This window comes from Acomys minous, assembly GCF_964271855.1.
Source record: "Acomys minous genome assembly, chromosome: 15".
NCBI lineage: Eukaryota > Metazoa > Chordata > Mammalia > Rodentia > Muridae > Acomys > Acomys minous.
Window position 1 is genome coordinate 74052484 of NC_140497.1, and position 17972 is coordinate 74070455.

The following is a 17972-nucleotide window of genomic DNA, read 5'->3' on the forward strand; positions in this document are numbered from 1 at the left end:
AGTGTGTCTTAGTAGAATCTCCTCCACTCTCGCTTACCAACCCCAGGTCCTTTCCCCCCTTTCTCTCTTCCTCCCTTTCTTCCTCCCTCCATTCTTCCCTTTGTTTTTTGCTTTTGCTATGTAGCTCTGGCTGTCCTAAAACTCACTATGTAGACCAGGCTGGCCTCATAGAGAGCCACCACCTCTACCTCCCTTGTGCTTTGACTAAAGTGTGACCCAGCAGATCCTTCTTTCTTTATTTTATTTTATTTATTGTCTGTGAGTGCTCTGTCTGCAGAAGAGGGCATCAGAGCACATTATAGATGGTTGTAAGCCATGTGGTGCTGGGAATTGGAAGAGCAGGTGGTGCCCTTAACCACTGAGCCATCTCCCCAGCCCCAGACCGTTCTTTCTTAAGTTTTTCCCTCTTAGAGCTGTAGTTGGGCAGTATGCATATTAGCCAGTGCGTAGTTAAAAAAATCTCCTCTAGTTGTTGTTTGGTCTCTGTATATGTCATTACACTTGTGCCTGAGCACAAAGTTAGGGGCTGGTTTTCCTAATACCGAAGCTTTTTTTCTTTTTTAGACTTCGTTCGTATATAAAGAGCAACAGTGTATTAAATTTGGGGAGTTTTAAAAAAATTTTTGGGTTGTCTATTTAGTATGAAATAATACGGACATGTTTGAAATCCACCCTTTTCTTGGTATGTCCTCCTTTTCCTTTTTGTTTCAACATAATTGGATACTTAAAGTAAGAGCATGTCCTTTGCTCTGTTACTTGGCGAAAGGCTGGGCTGACTGTCTGCGTCTCACGTGTCCTATAAAAAGATGCTCGCTGCTCTTGAGCACATTCCCCAACTGCTAGTTACAATGGATTCTCACTGTCTTAGAGAGAGGGCAGACTCATTCCTGTGTTCTGTAATTCTAATTTTTATCAAGACCTGACCCAAATATCAGTAAGTACATGCACATACTTATTAACAGTTAAGGAGATGCGCATGTGCATGCTAACCCCCTATACTGGCAGTGTGAGTGTAATTAAATACATTTTTTCTTAAGATTTTATTTCTCTGTGATATCTCACTTAGAAGTTTGTTAATTTCCTAAGAGGTATAAACATATTTAGTAAGCATATCCATGGAAAAAGAAGTTGAACATGTAGCCACTTAAGTATATTACAGGAGACTATGCTTTGAAGAGAAAGATAGGTACTTTTAGTTGTTTTTCAAATGAGAAAATTAAATACAACACACCTTTTTGTTGTTGTGTGAGCAAAGGTCTCTCTATGTAGTCCTATCTATCCTGGAACTTGCTTTGTAGACCAAATTGACTTCACACTCAGCAATCTGCCTGCCTCTGCCTCCCAGCTGTTGGAATTTAAGCTGTGTCAAACCATGCCCAGCCACACAACACACTTATATAAAAAATGGTTTTAAAACTTTTATTTCTTAGATCCTGGGCATTGGGATGTAGTTCTTGTATGTATTAGGATTTTTATGTTTTATGTACTTGGTTTTTTTGAGACAGGCGTTCACTGTGGAGTTAGGCGTGAACTCAGCACACAGCCCAAGTTGGCCTTGCAGCCCTGCCTGCCCCTCAGCTTCCTGGGCGCTAGGGTCCCACGCAGGTGCCATGGTGCCTGCTTCTGTGCTCTTGGTTTTAATTCATCTTTCAAAAGTCTTCTTGATAACATAGGAAAAACAACTTTTGAATAAAAGGTAGCAGAATAATTTTTCTAGGGACTTTTTCTTCTGAAACTTCAGTTATATGAGTAAATGTTTTAAAATAGATATTAAGGAATGTGTTCTTGTTGTATTACCAGTGCCTTCTGTTTAATCCTTCATGAGGATTACTTAGACTGTTTAGACTTTTTTTTTTTTAACCTTGGAACTATTTTATAGCCCTTTAGTGACAAATCTGTCCCCTAGTCTTAAATATCTAGCATGCTCGTGTGTTGAATAGCCTGAGTGGTGTGACTTAGATGAGGGACTCTTGTCGTCCGAGATCATGCTCCTTACTTGGCCTGCTTCTGTGCTTACACTGATAGAGAGCATCTTCTTTGCCACTGGCTTTTCATTTATTCATTTATTTTTGTCTGCCTTTTCAGGTGATGTTGAAGGTAAAGGTTTGTGTTTTCATACGCATGACGCTTTAGACCTAAGACCTGGTAATATAAAAGGACACTGTCAAATGCTGTTTCTTCTGGCTGCTAAACACTCTGACATTGGTTTCAGTGTGTCAGAATCTGTAATTAAAGAGAAATATTTAACAATCTGCTGTCCATACCATGAAACAATTCTAGTTTACCTTTTAATAAAATCAGATTTTCTCCTGGTTGCTCCATTTATTCAAATTTGTTCTGGATATAATTCCTGGAAAACAAATTGTTTATTTATAAGCAATATTTGAATATGGGTACACATGTACGCATACATATCTACTATGAGTAAGCTGGAAACACATGTATATTGATGTTGTCCCTTTAAAGTGCCAGAGTTACTGACCTTTTACCTTAATTTCTGAAATTCACTGATATTTACTGTCTGGTGATCTGTTTGACTTCCAGTAACTTTTAACAGTATTTCTTTTCTTCATAATAGAAATAATCAGGTTTCTATCTTTGTTTAACTAATATTCCTAAATATTTTTTAAATGAATGAAATGTTATCTAAAGTAAATTTAAAATAACAGTTGCCAACACTAAAAGAAAACTAACTTGCTAAACTACTATTACTACCTTTTGTGGCATTTGAGTCCCTAGCTTGAATTCAGAAAATGCCTTCACGTTTGTTGCTGTTTCTTTGGGATGCTATGATCAGGAGCTGTTGTTTCTAGTACTGTTTTCTCATGTTTGTGTAGAGCCTTAAAGGGTTCAGAGTCCTTTCATGTCCCATATCTTACTTAGTCCTCTAGCAGCCTGGCAGATAAATGTTGCTTCTCCATCCTCAGATTAAAAAAACAAAAGGCTGGGCATTGTCACTCATACACTATGACACAGAACAGTATCTCCTCTCTTGCTGCCCTTTTTTTGTTTGTAAAAACTCCATAATTTTTCAGCTGAATAAATATGGCCAGTTTACTTTCTAATGAGAATTTATGAATTATGTAATATACATAACTGGTTGATAGAAAGCTCAGATAAGCATTTAAAATAGACAGACCTGCTTAGCTGCTGGGCCACAATTGTAAAGATTACTTGATAGTCTTCTAACTGTGTTGGTTAGACTACTTTAGTTAGAACGCCTCATTCTCGGCTCTTTTTCAGGGTACGGAACTTGGTTTTTTGAGATAGGGTCTCATGATGTGGTCTTGGCTGGCCTGGAACCCATTTTGTAGATCAGCCTGGCCTAGAACTTGCAGTGATCCTCCTGTCTCTGCCTCTGAGTGCTAGGATCACAGGCATATGCCACCTTGCTTGCTTTAGATTGCCTCTTTTTATACAACAGTTTTGTTCTCCAGAGTATGGATTGCGAGCTCAATATGGAGTTCTGTTCAAAGGTCCCATTGTGTGTTTTAAACAGTTTATACCTCTGGAAGACATACATCTATAAATACATTTTAAGAACAAATACGTATTTGTATGTATTTAATTAAAAGCTAGTGCTTTAAATAAATCTCGAACGTGGTGGGATGTGTGTGTGTATGTGTCTGTGTTGTGTACATGTGTGATATAGGTAGATAGATGGTAGATAGATAGATAGATAGATAGATAGATAGATAGATATGCATGTTATATAAATATATATGGGGTATGTATATATTCAAATATAAATTTATACACACACACACACACACACACACACACACAATCCTAAAGAATTAGTCTTTGATTTTACTTTTCTGTTTTAGGTTTATTTCTGTTACAACAATAAATCAGGATGTTTTTGTTTTTCTTTCTGTTCTGTTGTTTGTTGTTTTGTTCTCAATTATTAAGGAACCAATTATTTTTCAGGTTAGAGAAGGTTCCACATAATATATAAAAACTAAGATTAGGGCTGGGGAGATGGCTCAGCGGTTAAGAGCACGGTCTGCTCTTCCAAAGGTCATGAGTTCAATTCCCAGCAACCACATGGTGGGTCACAACCATCTATAATGAGATCTGATGCCCTCTTCTGGTGTGCAGGTGTATGTGCAGGCAGAGCAATGTATACATAATAAAAAATGAATAAATCTTTTTTAAAAACTAAGATTAAAGAGATAAACTCAGCTATGATATATGTATACCAATGTAATGGGATGGTTGTCTTAATATTTTTGCCTATATGTGTAGTAGATATAATTTTGTTTTGTTTTAGTGAGACAGAGTCTACATAGCTGGCTATTCTGAAACTTACTATATAGGTCAGGCTCTCCTAGAATTCACAGAGATCTGCCTCCCAGAGTGCTGGGATTAAAGCATGAGCCAACATGCCCAGCTAGATAAAATTTCTTATTGCTATAGTTTTGATTTATGACTTTTTAGATATAGTTAATGAATAGTTTTAGCAATTTTATCTTACTATACCACTAGATGCTTTGTGTACTATTGCTTAGCCAGTTGAGGACACTGCATTAAAGTTTAGAAGTGCTGGGGCTAGAGAGATTGCTTAGTGGTTAAGGACCCTGGCTGCTTTCCCAAAGGACCCCAGGCTCCATTTTCAGCCCTCAAATGCTGGCTCACAACCTTATGTAACTCCAGTCCCGGGGAATCTTACACCCTCTTCTGGCCACTTTAGGCATTGCACAATGTGGTGCTCAGGCATACATGCAGGGAAAACACCCTAGCATATAAATAGAGCTTTAAAGTTTGGAAATACTGCCTTAGGGCTGTGACTTCTTAAAATGATGCTTGTCCTGGTTGGTTTTATCAAGCTGATGCAATCCTACACATAGCTAGGAAGAGTGAGCTGAGTTGAGAACATGGCTTCTTAAGCTTGCCTGTAGGCAAGAATGCAGGTGCCTGGCATGATTCTCGGTTGGTGATTGGTATGGGACAGCCCAGCCATTGTGGGTGGTGCCACCTGGGCAGATATTCTGGGGGAATAAGAAAGCGGGCTGAGCAAGCCAGTGACAGTGTTCTTCCATGGACTCTGTTTCAGTCCTGCCTTGGCTTCCTGCCTCGGTGTCCGTTCATGCTGGACTACAATTTTAAGTTGAAGTAAATCCCTTCATCTTCACATTACTTTTGGTCATACAGTTTTATCGTGACAGTAGAAACCCTAGCTAAGGTATATCAGATTATATCACACCAGTTCATTTCAAGATGTAGAACCATAGTAATAATAAGCTGCCGTATTTTCTATGCTGTAGTCATAGAATAAATCGATGATATAAACTACTTGATAAGTTATTCTCATGTTTGGTGCAAGCATTGAGTTAACCCTTGTATTTGGCCTGCATCCCTGAGTGTGCCAAGCCTCAGCTGCTCTCTGTGGCCCTGCCTCCATCCCCACTCTGAGCTTTCACCTCTCCTGCCTTCAAAAGCAGTACCATGAAGAGACTCTTACACCTTGCTGAGTTCTAGTGTCAGCTTGAGATACGGGCTTGGCCCCCTTGGACCACAGCTTCTGTGTACTGATCCTAGGGGAATATTTCCTAGTGAAGTACAGAGGCTTCACTTGTCTCTTCCCAGTCACAGCTGACTTCTCAGCCCCAGCAGATCATTGCCCCATGGCCCCAGAAAACCATGGTGGTCCTGATCTCGTTAATCCTAGCTAACTCCTCAGCCCCAGCAGATTGCTACACACAGATTCCTTTATCTTCGGTGGGGTATTTTTATTATATCTGAATGGATATATCTGCCTGCATGTTTGTACGTCCACTGTGTTGTGCCTGGTGCTCACAGAGGTGAGAAGAGGATACCAGATCCTTCAAACTTGGGATCTGGAGTTAAGGGTAGTTGTAAGCCACCATGTGAGTGCAAGGAACTAACTGAACCCAGGTCCTCAGCAACGGCAGCAAGTGCTCTTAACTGGCGAGCATCTCTTTTCCCATATAGAGTCTTCATCCAAAATGTCATATACTGCCTTAATAGAGTCTGCTCCCTCTAAAACCCTACAAGCCAAGCCTCCATTATCTGTGGTGTTTTTTTTTTTTTTTCAGCATTCTGCTTGTTTGGTTTTTTGTTTTGTTTTGTCTGTTTCTCTGTATAGCCCTGGCTGTCCAGGCCTCACTTTGTAGACCAGGCTGGCCTTGAACTCACAGCAGTCTGCCTGTCTCTGTCTCTACTGGGATTAAAGCTGTGCGCCACCACACCTGGCTCTAAACATGTTTTTGGGGTTTTTTTTGTTTTGTTTTGTTTTTTTGCTTTTTTAATCAGAGTTTCTCTGTGTAGCCTTGGCTGTCCTTGACTTGATTTGTAGACCAGGCTGGCCTCGAACTCACAGAAAGCCACCTGCTCTGCCTCCACAGTGCCCAGCACTTCTTTCAGCATTCTTATCTTTCAGGCTTCCACAAGAATGAGTGGCTTGGGCTGGAGAGATGGCTCAGTGGTTAAGAGCACTGACTGCTCTTCTAAAGGACCCAGGTTCAATTCCCAGCACCCACATGGCAGCTCACAACTGTCTGAAACTCCAAGATCTGACACCCTCACACAGACGTACATGCAGGCAAAACACCAATGCACACACAATAAAAATAAATAAATTATTTTTTAAAAAAAAGATAAAAGAATGAGAGGCTTGTTAAGTGCTGGGTGACTTTTCCAACCTAGAGTTCCAAAGTCGTCCATAATCCTAACAAAACAAGTCCAAGGCGTAAAAGCCCTGTGCTTAAATTTATTACAACAGCAGCACCCCATTCCTTTTTTTTGTTTTGTTTTGTTTTGTTTTGTTTTTTAAGACAGGGCTTCTCTATGTAGCCTAGGCTGTCCTAGACTCACTTTGTAGCCCAGGCTGGCCTCAAACTCACAGTGATCTGCCTGCCTCTGCCTCCCGAGTGCTGGGATTACAGGCGTGCGCCACTACCGCCCGGCTCAGCACCCCATTCCTAGTACTAATTTTTTTTTTTCTAATTTCATTGAGTTGCTGTGACAAACTCAAAGCCATCATCTTGCCTCACCCTCATGAATGCTGGGAGCACAGACATGCAGGGCTATAAAACTGTAATCATTTTACTACTAAATATTGTAAAGAAATTCAATGTTAGGTTGGGCATGGTAGAGCACGCCGTTAATCCTAGCACTCAGGAGGCAGAGGCAGGCGGATCATTGTGAGTCAGCCTCATCTACAAAGTGAGTCCAGGACAGCCAAGGAAGGAAGGACGTTAATTCAATGTCTAAATCTGCTTTTATTGCCAAATACTTCTCTAGGTTCTATATGAAAATAATACTGGATGATCTGAAGATGGTTTAATTTTATAATTAAATACACTAACAAGTAAAAATTAACAAGGAACACCATTTTGAGGTGTTCTGCTTTGGGGATACAATTAATATAAAATAAAACTTGCTCATAGAAGTTGTACAGTCTTACAAGTTTAGATAGAAGAATTCAGGAGTGACTGATGGAATGTGACACTGTGGTTAAGTGCTTGCCTGCCATAAACAAAGCCCTGGGTCCAAGCCCCAGCTCTGAAAAAAGAAATAGTATAACCACTGCCACATTCAAGGCAGAGCATTTCTGTTACCCTAGATAATTCCCTTATCCTAATAGAAGTTAACCTGATGTCTTTGAGGAAATGTGGTGTATACCTGACCTTGAAAATGAGTTTACAAATAGTTTTGAATCTTAATTGTATTACTAATACTGTTGAATTGTTTACATTTCTGTTTAACTCTTCGGTGAAAGGATACTTTAACATAGCATCATGTTGAAGTACTTTGTTCTTTGCGTATTACAGAAGAAAATTCTACAAGACAGAGTGAGGATTTGGGAAGCCAGTTTACAGAAATTTTCATTAAGCAGCCAGAAAATGTCACTCTCCTGTTATCTTTGTTGGAGGTAAACAGGGAACCTTGCTGTTCTGTTGTGATAATAAGCTACTTTTGCTGTCTCTGTGGGTGCTGATGATGAAGCAGTACGTCCCTGCTGTAGAAGGCAGTGAAGTTGGCTGTATCCTGCTTTTGAATGCATTGTGAGAGATCCACACGTGCTGTAGAAAATATGTGAGCTAGTAAAATAATAAAGGCATCTTATTTCTAGTTTTACAGAGTGCTATTTATCATTATTAACACTTTAGTCAGTTTAATCAATTAACATTCACTGTTTATTGCTTTTTACTTCTTAAAATTAATTTTTTAAAGGTCACCAAAATTCTATTTTTCACTTGTAGTTTTTTTAAATTGCACTATTAGTTGAAAACAATGTCTTCCTTGAAAATAGCAAATATAGCTGCTAAACAGTTGAAATTCTTCCATTGCAGGAGTTTGATTTCCATGTCCGCTGGCCTGGCGTGAGACTCCTGACTTCTCTTTTGAAACAGCTAGGGCCCCCAGTGCAGCAAATCATCTTAGTCAGCCCCATGGGTAAGTGACGCCTCCTGTGTAATCTGAGTACAAAATAAGGGTTCTTCCCTGGAAGTGACTAAAGCAGTGCCTTAATAAATTGTAGCTTAACTCACTGTTTGAATTTTTAGTCAGCTTGTATTTTTCTTATGGTTGTATGTTGTAGGTGTTTCAAGATTAATGGACCTACTAGCAGATTCCAGAGAAATTATACGGAATGATGTAAGTTTAATTTGGAAAGAAAACATGATGCTTGTTTTCTCTCTTTGCAAATAAAACCCTTTTTTTTCCTTTTATGAGTTAAGAAAAGTTAGTTTTGGAAAGTTGGGGCGATGACCAATCATTTAGACCTTTTAAACTTACATGCAAGGCTTATTTTTTCGTTGTCTTCTGCCTAGCAAGTATTTAGAGTCAGACAAACCATTTTGCTATTCAAATTCACTAGTTTCATAGGTTTAGACTTTTCCACTAGTCTTCTGAAACGCTGACATAGAATTCCACCTCAGAAATTGTCTGAGACATTAAGTGGTGTAAGTTTACCATACGTTGCGCTTGGCTTCCTCATTCAGTTTTCACTGAATATGTGTCCAGAGGATTTTCATTGACAATCTCTTTACCTGCAGAGTGTGACTGTCCTGTACTCATTTTCCATTCTGATATTCACTTTGATATTTGCATATGATTTTGAACTTTGTAACATGTTAATGCAAAGCAGAAACAGGGCTACACCAAACCCTTGACTTCTCATCTGTGTGATACATATTTTAAAATTTTGTTGTGGTGGGGCTAGAGAGATGGCTCTGCAGCTAGCGCTTGCTGCTTTTGGATAGGACTCAGGTCCAGTGCCCAGCACCATGGCAGCTCACACCGTCCGCAGCTCCAGCTTCAGGGCATTCGACGCCTATTTTGATCTCTGTAGTCACCAGCCATGTACACAAACCTAGAATCAGACAGGCACTCATTGCACACAGATAAAAATAAAGCCAAAACTTTAAAATTCTGCAGTTATATGGCAAAGCAGTATTATAGATAGTAAAATGTAACCTCACAAGAAATAAATCTTCGTTCAATATTCAAATACTCTTACAGTGCTTGTTTGTGTGTTTTGAGGCAGAATCTCACTCTGCAGCCCAGGCTGGCCTGAACTTGAGCCTCCCATCTGAGTGTCAGCATTGCAGACATGCATCTTTGCACCTGCTTTACATGTTATTTTCTTAGAACTGTCTTATTTAAATGAACATCCATGTAGTAGAAATAATTTGGGATGTTTTTCTATAATGAAAATATGACTATGGGGGATAAAGATAAGGCTCAACAATTAAAAGTATTCCTTATAGAGTACCAGGGTTGGTTTCTAGTCCCCACATCAGGAGGCTCACAATACCTGTAACACACATTTCCTTTTTTTTTTTTTAAGTATTATTTATTATGCATACAGTGCTCTGCCTGCATGTATATCTGCAGGCCAGAGGAGGGCATCAGATCACATTGTAGATGGTTGTGAGCCACCATGTGGTTGCTGGGAATTGAATTCATGACCTCTGGAAGAGTAGTCAGTGCTCTAAACCGCTGAGCCATCACTCCAGCCCCACATTCCTAATTAAATAAAATATGACTATGCACCTTAAACTCAAGGTTTTTGTTTGGCCCTCAGTTTAAATAAGAGGCTGTTAAACTATGAAATGAGGACGTTCTTTCTCTAATTCTTTGTTCATGTCATCAGAATTTATTTTAATTTTCAGATAGACAATTGTCCTTTTGTACAGATGCCTACTTTGACTCTTTAATTCCTTCTTAGAGCATATATTGATTCATTGTACACAATAAAATGATGACATTTTCATGCACCTCATCGGGTGCTTTGATCTGCCCCACCCAGTGTCCTCTGTTTCCCCACCCACGTCATGGTTTAGGTCTGTTGTCTTTTAACTCTTGGCCCTTTTTTCCAACTTTTTGCCTCAGTTTTATGGTTTGGTTTGGTTTGGTTTGGTTTTTCAAGACAGGGTTTGCCTGTGTAATAGCGCTGGCTATCCTGGACTCGTTCTGTAGACCAAGCTGGCCTTGAACTCACAGCAATTCACCTGCCTCTGCCTCTGCCTCCCAAATGTTGGGATTACATGCTTGGCCTTTGCTTCAGTTTTTATTTGAGACAGTAAATTATCTGTTTTGGCTTTTGTTAATTTTATGAATAGAGATTAAGTTTTATTTTTATTGTAACATCTCACATCTTAGTTTTATAGCTGTATTTTCTTGGTTTCAATTGATCTATTCAGCATGATAAGAGAAAAAGAATCTACTAATAAGTATTGATTTTAAAATGTTAAACAGGCTGGAGAGATGGCTCAAAGGTTAAGAGCACAGGCTGTTCTTCCAGAGGTCCTGAGTTCAATTCTCAGCAACCGCATGGTGGCTCATAAAAATGCTAAACTCTGTAGATGCTGTTTTCCCACCTTTAAAATTCTGTGACATTCTGGTGTAGTAGAACATCCCTTTAGCCTCCAGCTAGCGACAGCCTCACTATAGAGACAGAGGCAGGAGGATCTCCATGAGTTTGAGGCCAGTGTAGTGTATATAGAGGGTTCCATTGAAGCCACAGCTACATAGTTAGACTCTGTTCCGTTTGGGATTTTTTTTTAAGTGTTGCAGAGGTATTCAAGATGATATTAACCTATTTTGCACATAAGTGCTCTGTGACATGGGATTGTGAACTTAAAGTTATGTATCCAGGAAGTAGGGCTTCTGGTTCTGTCCACTTTATCAGTCTCAGCGTGTGTGTGTGTCTTGCATGTACTGTTTTTCTTCTTTTTTAGTTTTTTTAATTTTTATTATGTATACAGCGCTCTGCCTGCATGTACAGAAGAGGGCATCAGACCACATTATAGATGGTTGTGAGCCTCCATGTGGTTGCTGGGGATTGAACTCATGACCTCTGGAAGAGCAATCAGTGCTCTTAACCACTGAGCCATCTCTCCAGCCTCTGTCTTTCTTCTTGTGTACAGTTAAATTCAAGTTGGCAGGAGAATTTAACATCTAAATTCTATTTTACCTTTCTCATGTTCGTGTTAAAAATTGAAAATCAGGGGAAGGTGTAGAGTGAGCCAGTGAGTTGAAAGGCTTGTGCAGAAGCTCAGGTGCCACTAGTACAGCCAGTTGTCACCTGACACCAAGGGATGCATATCCCTCAAGCTCCCTGTTTGCTAACCCTCTCCTTCTGAAGTAGTAGCTGTGCTTTCCGCTTACTGTATTCGTTGTCTCTTTCACCATGTGGTCACCTAGGGGCTCATAAGTACTTACTCTGCGATTCTGAAATGGGGCTAGAGAGATGGCTCCTCAGCAGTTTAGAACACTGCTGCTCTTCTAGAGGACCTGGATTCAATTCACACACATGGCAGCTCCTAACTGTGTGTAATTCCAGATCCAGGGGATCCTGTGCCGCCGCCGCCTCCTCCTCCTCCTCCTCCTCCTCCTCCTTCTTTTCTTTTTCTTTTTTCGACAGGGTTTCTCTGTGTAGCTCTGGCTGTCCTAGACTCACCTTGTAGACCAGGCTGGCCTCGAACTTACAGTGGTCCACCTGCCTCTGCCTCCTGAGTGCTGGGATTAAAGGTGTGTGGCACCATGCCCAGCATCCTATGCCTTCTTATGGGCTGTGGAGGCATTGGTGTGCAAGTGGGATACAGGCATACATGCAGGCAAAGCACCATACATGTAAAAAGAAATAAGTAATAAGCAGTAACGTAAGTTTTTTTTATGATAATTGACAAAATATATAAACTTATGCATCTTAATAAGCTGAAAAAAACTAAAATGGCAAAGACCTGTATTTTTTTTCCCCTTGAGACAGAGTTTCTCTGTGTAATATATTCCTGGCTGTTCTGGATTCACTTTGTAGACAAGGCTGGCCTCGAACTCACAGAGATCAGCCTGCCTCTTCCTCTGGAGTGCCGGGATTAAAGGTGTGCATCACCACGCCCAGCCCCCTATTTAGACTTAAAAAAATTTTTTTAGTGGAATTTTATTTTTCTTTTTTGAAAGATTTATTTATTTTATGTATATAAGTGCTTTGTTTTTGTGCACACAGAAGAGGGAATCGGACTCTACTACAGATGGTTTTGAACCACCATGTGGTTGCTAGGAATTGAACTCAGGACCTGTGGAAGTGTACCCAGTGCTCTTAACCACTATGCCATTTCTCTAGTCCCTGTGGCCCAGACAGCTTTGTGGAGCTCTTATCAGTACACACTTCTGGAGTCCCCTTGTGCACCTGGACCCCATTACGTATACCTGGAGCCCCATCTCCTCCATGACAAATTCCAGATTTCAAGTGCCCAGGAGCACGCTTCTTGAAGCCCCCTCCATGACTGTGCTTGTGACTGGTGATTGTGCATTCCTGGATCAGATCTTGTCTGTACCAAGATAGCTGATCTTCTCACCACTCTTTGTGGGAGCCTTTCTGCCATCGCCGAGTCAGAAAGGACAGGCAGGAAGGAGTGTGGGAGGGGAAGCTGTGCCACAGTACCTCCTGTAAACTTCCTACACACACACGCGCGCTCACATTCTCTCTCTCTCTCTCTCTCTCTCTCTCTCTCTCTCTCTCTCTCTCTCTCTCTCTCTCTCCTGTTGGTTTAAAATCAAATGGGAGGGATTTGAGGGCCAGGCCTTTACAGGAGTTCTATAAGAATGTGATGATTTGTAGTATTATCATTTTTGAGAAAAGCGAATCTGAGAGAGGGCTAACCAGCCTCAGCTCACAGAAACTACACTGTGATGGATAAGTATGAAGTAATTTTGTTTTTACAGTTTACAGTAAAAAGAACCCTGTTAGATGTGAGCTCTTGCCAAGGCCCCATTCCTGTTATCTATGACCTTCAGGAGTGCACACTGTTGTACTGTCTCCGCCCTCTATGTCCCTCTGTATATAGAGAGTGAAGCAGTTGGATTTGTAAAATCCTGTTCATTGTAGGATTCTGTGACTCTACAGTAATTTTTAGGTGTCCAATAAGCTTTTTCCTCAGCTGACGCCACCTTTCTTCTCTATAAGGGCGTCTTACTACTGCAGGCACTCACAAGGAGCAATGGAGCAATCCAGAAAATTGTTGCTTTTGAAAATGCTTTTGAGAGACTACTGGACATCATTACAGAGGAGGGAAACAGTGATGGAGGTAAGAGTGAGAGACTGGAGACTGCTTTGTGTTCATTCACCTTGAGGGCAGGCACCATGGTTTTACCGAAGTATATATGATTTTCCCTTCTTCCCCAGCCTTATCAACTCCCAGAATCAGTCACATGTCACTGTAAAACATCAGGTTTTCACAGATTTCAGCCTTTTCCAGGGAGGGGACCTGAAAGTCAGTGCCACGGGAATCCTTAGCACATTATCTCTTGAATCGAGGGAGTGAAGATCTGTGGACATCAGAGGTAGGGAGGGAGGACAGGAGGGAGCCGATCTGCTTTGAGTACACATGTCAGAGACTTAGACGAGCACACTATGCTTCCTTCAGTGTCAGAATTGATTGAATAAAAGTTCCCAAGGCACTGTGATTTCAGAGGCAGCAACTTGCGGATACTCCCACTTTCCCAATACGGGTTCTCTTATTGAAGTCACAGTTACTAATATTAATTCAACATCATACAGCATACATCACAGACTAAATACACCTCTGTGTCTGTAGATGTGGACTACCCAGAACTAAGGGGTACAGCAGAGTTAAGAGGCTTCAGGAGCCAGGGAAGCTAATAGAACACAGAGGGTATGAATATGAGGCTCTCAGAAAACTGGGGAGGTTGCAGTTGCTGGTGCTGGCTTTAGAGTCAAGCTACAGAGTCAGGGTTGAGCTGCAGGCGCGAGGTGAAGGGAAGGATAGGCTCGGCTCTGGGGGTGTGGGAGGGCAGGAGAGGGGACAGCAGTCTCACACCAGGGACAGGTACAGTAGACCATGTCCACAGCAGGGACCAAGTAAACTTGGGACACTTGGAAGTTCTCTGTTCATCCTTGAGGCACATAGTAAGCGATCAGATGACAGATGAGTGGGCTTGTCACCATCTCTGTGCTGCGTATCCACTGCTGTATGGGGATCAAGTGAGGGAGTTACATCCTCTTCTTGGTCTGGTATGTCAATTAGTTCTTTATAAAAAGAAAAAAGAAAAGTCTTTATTTTTTTTAAACAGGGAGTAGTAGTGGTGGATTGAGCTGCATTGGTGCATGAAGGTCAAAAGAGAGCTTGTGGAGTGGGGTTCTCTTTAGATGGGTTCCAGAAATCAACTCAGGCCTCAGGCCTCAGGCCTGCACAGCAAGCACTGGTATTCTTGCACTTTGTTTTCCTGATATGGTCTTAATGTGCCCGTGCGCCCCTAAACATCTCAGTTCACCTCAGTAAGTGTATGGAGCGCCTTCCTATTCCCAGGAGCAAGTCTGTGCCTCATGAGTAGAGCTAGAAAGATGGTGTTGTTCAAACTTGTCCTCTTGGGTGCAAAGTTCCCTTCCAGCCTCAAAACTGAGTTACACTGCCTTAAGATGAAGTCTGAGGGCAAGGCCCAGCACTGTTCTCTATAGCACGGAGGAATGGAAGGCAGGAGCAGACTTACCTCAAGCATGTCTGAACAAGCAGTGCCTTATTCGCAGCTCAGCTTGCCCTGAGCTGTGGTATCTCTGAGTTGGAGGCCAGCCTGGGCTAAATAGTGAGTTATAGGACAGCTATGTGTTTACTGTCTCAAAGCAAACAAAAAACCTTATTTTCATAAAAATACTTAGGTTTTCATATTTTTCTTTCTTTCCTTTTTTTTTTTTTTTTTTTGGTTCTTTTTGTTTGTTTGTTTTTTGAGACAGGTTTCTCTGTGTAGCTTTGGCTGTCCTGGACTCACTTTATAGACCAGACTGGCTTCGAACTCACAGCAATCCACCTGCCTCTGCCTCCCAAGTGCTGGGATTACAGGCATGCGCCACCACACCTGGCTGGTTTTCATATTTTTATTTTGTCAGTTTACATACTTAGTAAATAACTATTGCAAATAGCATGCATCTTAAGTTTGCAAGCAAAGCAACAGGTTCTTAGAAATGGTACCAAAAGCATGGTTTTTAAAAAAGATTTATTTATTAATTATACAATGTTATGCCTGCATGTATACCAGAGAGGATATCAGATCTCATAGATGGTTGTGAGTCACCATGTGGTTGCTGGCAATCGAACTCAGGACCTGTGGAAGAGCAGTCAGTGCTCCTAACCTCTGAGCCATCTCTCCAGCCCCCTGCCCTTAAAACAGACAAACAAACAAACAAACATGGTCATTAAAAAAACTGACAAATGGGACTTATTAAAACTGAAAAGTTGTGTTCTACAAAAGACACTATTAAGAGAATATGGTAACAGGGCATGAACCAAGAGAAAATATTAGTAAAAGTTATATCTGAAAAAGGACTTGAAAACTTAATAGTGAAGAAAAAAAGCAAATTAAAAAATAGGCAAAAGGTCTGAATAGACTCTTCATAAAAGAAGATACTACAGTTTGCAAGTAAACATCCAAATAAATTCTCAGTATCTCATCATTAGGCAATTGCAGTGACAATTGAAAGAAGCAGCGAGATACCCCATACCTTTGCAGTGGCGAACCTCCACGCACTCACTTTGCTAGATGTTGGTGAGGATATGGAAAAACAGAAACACATTGCTCGTAAGAATGCAAAGGGATCCGGCGTGGTGGTGCACAGCACTGGGGAGGCAGAGGCAGACAGATACTGTGAGTTTAAGGCCAGTCTAGGACAACCAGGGCTACACGGAGAAACCCTGTCTTGAAAATCCCCGCCCTGCCCCACAAAAAAAGGATGCAACCCGTGTGCAAGACACTGGCTGTTTCTTACAAAGCTAAGCACAATCTTGCTGCGTATTTATCCAAATTACATTAAAACTTATCCATACAAGCACTTACACGTGAATATTCACAGATGCTTTGTTCATGTTGCTAGAACTTGGCAGCAGGCAGGATGTCCTTGAGTAGGTAAATGGATAAATGCTAATGGGCTCATGAAAGCAGTTGCCAGGCTGCAGAAAGGCAACGGGACCGTAAGTGCACGCTGCTGAGTGACTCCATTATGCAGCTTCCGGGGAAAGACTGTAGAGGCAGTAAGTACAAAGTACTCACAGTTGTGGGGATTTGGATTGAGGAAACAGGGATAAACAGGATAGTTTTGGAGTGGTGAGACAATTCTGCTTGGAACTGTAATGCTGAGTACTCAGATCCTGCTGCAGCAGGAAGAGTGAACTGTGATCCTCAGTGTTTGATTATCCCTTGTACCAACTGCACCACATGATGCATGATGATAATGAGGGGAGGAGGGGGGCAGGTGGAAGCTGCTCGTTGTCCTGGTGTTCTGTGATATAAGCCTGCTCTAAGAAGCAGTTCTTTAGATTGTTTTACACAGTTATTTATCTAGTGTGTTGTGTGCCACAGAGCATGTGTGGGACCAGAGGAGAGTTTGCAGGGGTTGTCTCTCTCCTTCCACCGTGTGGGTTCTGGGACTGAACGCAGGTCATCAGGCTTGTTGGCAAGTGCATTAACCCCACTGAACATGCATCTAGTAGGACCAAAGGTTTGTGTGTACTAGGTGGGCCAGAGCTGTGAGCGCTTGAACACGCTACTCACAGAGGAAGCAGGAACCGTTGGCTAGTCTAGCACACAGTAGAGGTCAGTGGGAAAGTTTTTGTTGTGATAATAACAGAAGCTGTAGTGCAGATGAAAATGCCCAGGACAGAGATCTGTAAGCAAAGACGATTGAGAAGAGTGAAACAGTGGAGGGTATGAAAAATAGCCCGAGAGTGGCTAGATCAAGAAGCCAAGAAAGAGAGGGGTTTCGAAGAGGAGGCAGAGACAAGCATCAGATAGGTCTGAGATCGCGTAAGGTGTGATGGACTCAGCCAATAAAGACTTACTAGTTCACTATTTTGTATATAGTGGACGTCTTGCTTCTTGTCCTAGCCAGGAATGCAGAGTTAAGAGCTAAATAGGAGCACTTTAGCCTCATCACTGTGTCTTGACCATCAGTACTGAAAACTGTAGATTTAAGCTTGTGTGGGGAATATGAGAGATAGCTTGTTGTAATGAGTTGGACACAGAAATCAAGAAGTTGGTGGGGGACTAAGAGCACACAGACAGAGGCACTTGGTGTCAGGGGTCAGACTAGGCTACCCGCCGTGCCACGTTGACCGTGTAGCTGTATACTTTCAGATGTCACCAGCCTTCAGATGTATACTTTCAGATGTCACCAGCCTTAATGCTGCCATTTCACATTCTTTACCCAGGTATAGTAGTGGAAGACTGCTTGATTTTGCTCCAAAACTTGTTAAAAAACAACAATTCCAATCAAAACTTTTTTAAAGAAGGCTCATATATTCAACGTATGAAACCTTGGTTTGAAGTTGGAGATGAAAATTCTGGCTGGTCAGCACAAAAAGTGACCAATCTACACTTAATGCTACAGGTATGTGGCCCTTAGACAACACAGGGATAGAATTTTGTCAGGGATTCTTTCTTTCTTTTTTTTTTTTTTCCTTTTTATTAATTATTTTACTAATTTATTCATA

The 17972-nt window shown here is 41.3% G+C and overlaps 1 protein-coding gene across 2 annotated transcripts in view; it reads left to right on the plus strand.

Moving 5' to 3' along the window:
- The window catches only part of USO1 (USO1 vesicle transport factor), a 63976-nt gene that overhangs the window by 17747 nt on the left and 28257 nt on the right, over nucleotides 1-17972 (plus strand). For both annotated transcript variants that reach the window (XM_084760548.1, XM_084760549.1), the window contains exons 5-9: nucleotides 7797-7897; nucleotides 8319-8421; nucleotides 8567-8622; nucleotides 13439-13559; nucleotides 17691-17869. In XM_084760548.1, coding sequence (XP_084616674.1) covers nucleotides 7797-7897; nucleotides 8319-8421; nucleotides 8567-8622; nucleotides 13439-13559; nucleotides 17691-17869 — 560 coding nt within the window. The remainder of the gene's footprint in view (nucleotides 1-7796; nucleotides 7898-8318; nucleotides 8422-8566; nucleotides 8623-13438; nucleotides 13560-17690; nucleotides 17870-17972) is intronic.